Source organism: Medicago truncatula, chromosome 8 (genome assembly GCF_003473485.1).
Source record: "Medicago truncatula cultivar Jemalong A17 chromosome 8, MtrunA17r5.0-ANR, whole genome shotgun sequence".
NCBI classification, from domain to species: Eukaryota; Viridiplantae; Streptophyta; class Magnoliopsida; order Fabales; family Fabaceae; genus Medicago; species Medicago truncatula.
Genome location: NC_053049.1, coordinates 33,616,520 through 33,624,533, shown reverse-complemented (window position 1 = coordinate 33,624,533; position 8,014 = coordinate 33,616,520). Strand labels below are relative to the sequence as shown.

At 32.4% G+C, this 8,014-nt stretch overlaps 2 protein-coding genes across 3 annotated transcripts; one reads left to right on the top strand and one right to left on the bottom strand.

Annotated features, from left to right (window-relative positions):
- Nucleotides 1-553: 553 nt before the first annotated feature.
- Nucleotides 554-3,226, bottom strand: LOC11445331 (dehydrodolichyl diphosphate synthase CPT3). 2 transcript variants are annotated; one of them, XM_003629078.4, is made up of 2 exons: nucleotides 3,011-3,226; nucleotides 554-1,741 (listed from the first exon to the last, which is right to left on the bottom strand). In XM_003629078.4, exon 2 carries the CDS (start codon nucleotides 1,696-1,698, stop codon nucleotides 616-618), a length of 1,083 nt encoding a protein of 360 aa, XP_003629126.1. In that variant the 5' UTR covers nucleotides 1,699-1,741; nucleotides 3,011-3,226; the 3' UTR covers nucleotides 554-615. The 2 variants fall into 2 exon arrangements, with proteins under 2 accessions (XP_003629126.1, XP_024627561.1); XM_024771793.2 differs by lacking the exon at nucleotides 3,011-3,226 and adding an exon at nucleotides 2,721-2,868.
- Nucleotides 3,227-5,172: 1,946 nt separating this feature from the next.
- On the top strand, nucleotides 5,173-7,660 carry LOC11438020 (ent-copalyl diphosphate synthase, chloroplastic). The gene is made up of 5 exons (XM_039829144.1): nucleotides 5,173-5,272; nucleotides 6,112-6,338; nucleotides 6,782-6,897; nucleotides 7,060-7,158; nucleotides 7,283-7,660. Exons 1-5 carry the CDS (start codon nucleotides 5,173-5,175, stop codon nucleotides 7,584-7,586), a joined length of 846 nt encoding a protein of 281 aa, XP_039685078.1. The 3' UTR covers nucleotides 7,587-7,660.
- The last annotated feature ends 354 nt before the right edge of the window (nucleotides 7,661-8,014 follow it).

Below are 8,014 nucleotides of genomic sequence, written 5' to 3'. Positions count from 1 at the left end.
GTGTACCGTAGAATTTGCCAAAAAGTAAATAATTTTTATTTACTTTTCGTCTCCAACATGTGGCAATCATCTATTGGTTGCTGATGTGTCAATAGATGGCATAGAAATGCCACGTGTCAATGCCAATGTGTCCCATTTATGTCACCTATTACTATCATTCGATGTTGTGTTAAGGATTAGAACCAAAATTAACCATATTTACATATACTAAACATGTATTTAAACCAAGCATACAAACTTGTTTTGAACACTTTTGAAGCAAAGCAGAATCTCAGCACCCCCTTATTTTATAGACTACAGATGGACAAACTTGTTTGGAATTTGAAAATTCACCTCTTGGGAGAGAACAAACACATTCATCCTGGACCATCAAACGGAACAAACACTTTTGACGGTTCAAATCTATAATACAGTTATAAAAAATTATGGAGCTTGAGCCAATATCTATATTCTAGTATTTAAGTTCATTGTTTCTTTTCATCCTGATTCACTTAAACTCTTATAGTTTCAATAACTCCATCAAAGTAAAATAAAAACATAAAATGGCCTAAGATAGAAAAACAAACTATCATCACATAAATTATACTCTGAATTATGACAGATTATGGTTACAAATCAAAACTGTTTCTTTTTCTTTTCCAAGTAAAAATGGTGTCTCTGAAAGTTCAATACTGCCCACACCAAGTGTCTCAGACCAATTTCAGGCCAAAGTACTTTTGGTGCATACAAAGGGCATGCACTAGTCTGCCAAAGAAGAAAATTACTAAGACGTGCCTCTCCAGAAGTTCTGATCAAGATATCTGGGTCAGGTGCCACTGTCATATACATGTGCTTCTCAATATCAACTAGTTTTATAGAAGCAATCTCACCCTGCTTGTACTTTTGCTCTTCAGTTATTTCAACGATCCCGTTACATGATGTGATTTCACCTTCACTGCAATTATCGCTACTTTTCTCAATGTTTTGCTCAAACAAAGCATCTTTCTCTCCAGCACCTTCCCCTTCTTCATGTAGATTACTACAAGCTTTGGTTCCGTTTTCTTTACATGGATCGTGAAAATGAAAATTAAGACCATTTCTTTTTGGGCCCTGGTTAATTCTTGTAATTTCACCATTGGAAACTTTATCTGACTTGGATGGTTGAATTTCGTTCCATTTATCCTTGCAAGATTCTTGAACAGCATGCACAATCTCATCACGAGAAGTATAGGCCACACAAATTAAAAGAACTCTCTCTTGGTTGTGGGCCGTAACTCTCATAGCCCTTTCTGCAGCAATCCTGACAGGTTCGGTCAATAGTTGCATGTTTCCAATGAAATGTAATCTAACACCGTATTCATTAATAATGCTTTCCTGTTGAAGCAACTCCTCGATCTTTTCCCGCATCAATTCCATGAATGTTTGAACCTCTTTAGGCTTCCTTCTGAAGTTATCAATGCTGAATGCATAAACGGTTACATACTTAATTCCCAATTCATAACAGTATCTAAGGACGGACAAGAGAGCTGAAAATCCAGCCTTATGACCATCCCCTTCTCCCAAGTTTCTCCTCCTTGCGTACCTTCGATTCCCATCCATGATGAAAGCAATATGATTCGGCAAAGGGCCGGCTGATAAAACGGCAAAGATGCATCTTCTTAGACAACAATATAAACCTCCAAGCAAGTGGCCTGTAATACTTCCTGCACTTTTCTGCATTGGCAGCGGTCAGAAATGAAACTTGAAGGGTGCAAGATAAAACCTGTATGAGAAGAAAATTTCATTATAAAATTAGCATTAGAAAAAGATTAATCACAAGTTGTACAACAAAGTACATGCTCAAAAGAAACAGCCGAAAAAATATACATATACACAAACAAGTTCTCCCATTCAACAAATGATTTTTCTTTTGAGTGTTTTAACATCACAAACTGTAAAACTGGATGAAGTAACAAGCACTCTAGCTGCCTTTCTTATGTCAGTTTGCAGCAACAAAGCTAAATCAAGTCTATTTGAAAATCTCAGTTGAAACTATATACGCATATACATAAACATGTTCTCCCTATCAACAAATGATAATTTTTGTTGAGTGTTTAAGCATCGCAAACTGTAAAAGGGGATAAAACCACAAGCACTTTAGCTTCCTTTCTTCCATCAGTTTGCAGCAATAAAGCTAAATCAAAGTCTATTTTTCATAAAGCGTTGGGATGACGGAGTTGTTAAACACTAATTACAGTTTTATCACATCAGCAAAGTATGCAATAAAAAAATCATCTTTTCTGCAGAACAAGAAAATGTGTATTTCCTTAGAGCAAGCTTAGACATTGATCAAGGAAAATAAAAGTCTCTGCATATACTTCAATGATACAGTTGATGGCTCTAGAAAAGGTTAACAAACAAAAGGCTACATACTACCAAATTGAAAATATAATGCATATTTGAGAACAAGCAATGTGTTGTATTCTTTCAAAGCACTTGAAATAAAAGCATTATGCAACATTTTTATTGAAATGAGACAAAGGTGTAATAAGCTTTCTAAGTCCTAAACATTTAGAGTCAGTACATGGTTAGAGCCTACAAGAGCAGACAGTACGAAAGTTCTTTAAAAACCACCACACACAACTAAAAGAGGTTCTAAAAACTGCAGACCAAAAATTGTTTGGGTTCAAGGCAAAACCGAAACAAGTTCCAAGCATAAAAGAATTAACAAGAACAAAACCATCCTATTATGAAGCACATACACAGATATGGACATGAGACACGACACTGAGTTTGAAGAGGAATCTTAGCAGTGGATGGTTGTTGAGGAAATAACTCATTCCTATTATGCTCAAGGAATGAGTATGAATATGACAGTTATGAAACTTGACTCTAAAGACTGCAATAAATAAATATAACTGAAACATGTGTCAGAAAACAAACAAGTGGCAATTTATCAAACACCTAAGCAGCGTAATAAAAAATACAAGCACAAATTCTTTATGAACAAATCAATACTTCCTTTCAAAAGAAAAAAATGAGGGACATATACCTTTGAATTTGATCGAACGAAAAATCAAATCGAATTTGGAAGAAGAGAGTAACTGCGTTAGGTTTGGTTGTTATTCAGACAAAGTGAGTGTGAAACCAGATAGATAGATACACACGACACAACACAATCTAACGTTGGAGTTCCTCGTTGAAACCAACGCTCAAGCCTCATGTTTTGTTTTTTTGGGAGGGTTTTGTCCTATACTGTGTAAGTGTGTGTACGTGTCTGTCACTCATTATTTTACCACTCCCCTCTCAAATCACATGACATTCCAAGGTATTAAGAAATATGTAATTAGTTTTGTTTGAAAAATAGTTATTACAAATTATTTTATAAAATTATTTATGATAGTTTAAGCTCACACATTAATATGGAGAAATAGTGTTTATTGTTCAAATCTCAGCCTTCACATATAATATATAATATTTCTATCAACTTAGTTAAGATCACGGGGACAATTATTCATGATAGTAAATATATAAAATATAAATGAAAGAATTAAAAGAAGAAAATAATAAATAATTAAAGATATAATAGAAAAAATAACATCAATATTTTATTGGTATTATAAAGTAACATACAATTTAGAACAATTTTTTTTTTTTTATAGATTTATATAAGTTGGTATGGAGGGAATACATTATATATATTTGTTTATTAATTTTTGTCAAAAAAATACTTCCTCCTTTTTTTTTTAGGTAGTTTAGTAGTTAGAATTCACATTTTTCAAAGTGAATAATTGGGATGTTTGAGATTCGAACTCCAACCTCTATATATAATAATGTATGTATCTACCAACTGAACTATATTCACGATACTCTTCCCATTTTTATCAACATATTAAAAAATTCATGGGACCTAACATGATATTCATCGTGTAGCAGTATTTTAATTAATTTTTTGAGGAAAAGCAGTACTTTAATTAATTAATAAAATGCATGTGTAGTTGGATGAGATATGTCCGCGTAAGCTGTGTTTTGTAGGATGCAACTCCGGCCTCACACCTCAATCATGCACATCATTGGCTCAGTCGTACTTTACACGTTGTGCACTATCGTATGTCTTGATGTTCTTCTTTTTTTCTTCTTTTCGTGTCATGAGATTCGTTTATTATTTAAAATAAAATAAAAATTAAAGAGTATTGATAAGTTGATTTATCTAATAGAAATGATAGTCAAACATCTATATTTTAATAATTTTTGTTACAACTTTCTCTCTTATATTTACATTCTGTTTTTACTTTCTCTTTTCGTTATTTTAATTTTTTTTGTCAATACTCATATTGTTTTGTATATTTTGATTGTTCCACAAATTATCAATCAAAACAGTTGTTCAAATAACACTTCTCTTTATTTAATTACACTTCAATTATTTTTAAGTTTTTTTTTTTAACAAGACAAAATGAAACTTATATTAAACGATTAAATATGCTCCTTTCAGCACAACGTTTGATAAGGAAGAGCGACAAAGTTTAAATACAACACATCACCGATATGAATAAGTAAAATAAAACATATAACCAATTTTCAAGTAATCTAAAGGACGTTGTCACCACCTAAATAATCCAATAGAAACATTTAAAGCATTTAAAAAAAATGGGTGGGTTAAGCTTGTAAGGAGCTGGATCATACTTGATACTTAATGCTTTCCAAGAACTTTAATCTTTTTTATGATGGATAATATGTGGTGTGAACATGAGTAGCACTATTCACTTTTTTCAAAAAATGAGTAATATTCAATCAAACTATGGACATACATTGGTAAATATAAAAGGGAAATGCTAATTAGTTGGTGCGGAATAATCTTAGATAAAAAACCTCGTGTAGTTGTTAAAATTCATTTTTTTTAAGGTGAATTAGTGGAATATCTTGGATTCGAACTTCAACACTTTTATATATTATATAATATCTTTACTAATTGAGTTAAATTTACAGAGGTGCTTCCTTTGTTTTTTTTTTTTTTTTGTCAAGTAGTCTAGTAGCTAGAGAAATCCACCTTAAAGATGAATAAATGGGGGTGTCCGAGGTTCGAATCCCGGCCCCTGCACATATTGTGCATTATCCCCTGGCAAAATGCAGAAAACCTTGGCAAATTGACGTTTGCCAGGGGGCATAATCCCAGTAATTCAGGTCATCGCAAATGACCATGCAAGGCTTTAGCTCATGACAAATTTGCAGGCTTTTGCAAACTGTGTCAGCATCACATCAGTCATTTTCGAACCATGTCAGGAAGATTGCCAGGGGTTAACCCCTGGCAAAATGTGTACGATTTAAAAAAAAAAAAAAAAAAAACGTTTTTTAATTGTTTAAAAAATCAAAATATTAAAATTTAATAATTAAAATAATTTTGAAAAACATTATCTTTTTTTGTGTTGAGGTTAATAATAATATTATCTTTTTTTGTTGAGGTAAATAATAATATTATCTAACTATATTCAGTTTTTAATGACAAAAGTAATTGGGGATTAATGACAATGTCACATAGAGATATAAATTATATGCAGGGGATATTGCATATTATATGTAGGGGTCAGGGTTCGAACCCTGGACACCCCACTTCTCCACAATTAAATTGTGTGAGCTCTAGCCATTAGGCTACTTGATAAAAAAAAAAAAAAACTTTTCCAACCACATTTTCATATCAGACAGATCAAATAATTGATAGTTTAACTCTGTGATGTGATGAAAGCAAAATTTAAAGTTACTGCATACACGAGTGTCAAATCTTCTCTCACAACTTATTAATCAAACATATGATATGACGAAATAATGTGTATGACATAGCTAACCTGCTTCAGATGTTCAATAAACTCATATTATTACAAATCAATAATAATCAGGCACAACACAATGAATTGCAAGATATTAATCTAGAAATGAGTATTGATCAGTACTTCAATATGTACTAATTAGTACTTTCAATAGAACTATAAAGTGGATTGTTCATTTTCGAGAAGTTTGGATATGTAAGTTTCATACTACATACCACAAAGGTTGAGAAATTTTTTAATTCCTTTCTTCTCATGTTGCTTGCAAGTGTTATATATGATAATCTTCACAATTGAAGAATTTAATGTTTAATTTTGATTCCTAATTTGGCAGATGTGTTCAAGCATTTTGAGAAAAATGGTGAATTCTTCTGCTTTGCCGGACAACTAAATCAAGCTGTTATGGGCATGTTCAATCTATATAGAGCTTCTCAAGTGCTATTTCAAGAAGAGAATATTCTTGAGGATGCGAAGAGTTTCTCGAGCAAATATTTAACAAAGAAGCGTGTTGCTAATGAGCTCTTAGATAAATGGATCATAACCAAAGATTTATCTGGCGAGGTGAGTTCTAATTTCATTCCTACTGATCTCAAAGTTCATGGGAGCATCTTTCCCCATAATTCTTAAAATCCGAATCCATTAGAAGTACACATTTGGACGGAAAAAGTTTTTCTCACGTCTGTATATGTGAGTCCAAAGAAAATTATGTTTTTTGGGCGTCTGCATGTATACTTCTGAATGAGGTCGGTTTTCAAGAAGTTGTTTGAGGGTAAATGTAGCTCCCAAGTTTAAGAGGTTCATGTGAATTCCACTGAATTATGTACGACTCATTTTCAAAATAATTAGACCATATAAATTTCAACCATGTTTGAAGGAGAAAAAGTCTATCACAGAGTTTATTGCCAACATTTCTTACCGGTGTATGCAGTAAAAAAAAAAAATTAGAGTTGATAAATTTATGTTGATAATTTTAGCCCATTAACATTGTAACAAACATTCTGCAGGTGGGTTATGCTCTAGATGTGCCATGGTATGCTAGCTTACCGAGATTGGAGACAAGATTTTACCTTGAACAATATGGTGGCGAAAATGATGTTTGGATTGGTAAGACCCTTTACAGGTAAGAATCTTAATTTTACATTGAATGTGATGGCTCAGATCATTGACTGTAGAAAAATTTCACCTTTACCTAATATCTTAGAACTATGTACTAGAGTCTTTACTATCAAAAAGATTTAGAGTTTAATACAATATGCTTCTATTTTTCTATTTATTTTGATAGGATGCCGTACGTGAACAATGATGTTTATCTTGAGCTTGCAAAGTTAGATTACAACTATTGTCAAGCAATGCATTATGATGAATGGGAAGAAATCCAAAGGTAAGAATAAAAACCACATAACACTCTCTAACATGTTTCACTCAATGAAAGCATGTAAAAGAATGGCAAATAGGAAGAACTTTAGAATTTTTTCCCAAAGCTTTTCATTTTGTTTTTTTATCAGTGGCAAAGGTGGTTCTCAATGGCACGATGAAGGAAACAAATCCAAAAGAGAAGCTGAATTACTTGTGGAAATCATAAATTTAACCGCGGGAAATTGGACAAAAGATGTACATCTCAATCCAGAGTACAATAAACTACTTGATGTCACAAACATAATCTGCACTGGCCTCCGTAATTTCCAAAGCATTAGGTTAATAATGAATACTAGTTTTATGCTTAGAAGTGCATGTTTGGACCGACAATCAGTTTTCAGAGTCATAGTTTGCGACCGTAGATTTGGCCAAAATTATATTTTGGAACTTTAACAAAATCAATGTGTTACCATGATTTTGCCAAACTCGCTGTAATTACAAAAATGCACTAAGATTCAGAAAGATACTTCAAGGAAACTATGATATTGTGTAGAAGTTAATTGATGTTTAATGGAGATGTTTATAAATAAAGTAAATTTAGCAACTATTCAAATTATACAAGTTGCATAAATAAGCTGATAAATTCAAATTCAAATAAAAAAATTTAAGTGCATGGCTATCATGACTTGATTCATTCAGTACACCAACATCTAGATCCTGATTTTTTTTAACATTTATGTTATTGTCAGGAACATGCTAGTATCAATATACCCGAGATAGAGTCAAAAATGTTAGAACTTGCACAATTGGTGCTTCAAATGTCTCCAGATGGCTTGCCTTCCAATATCAAGAATTCATTCCTTGCGGTTGCCAGGCAGCAT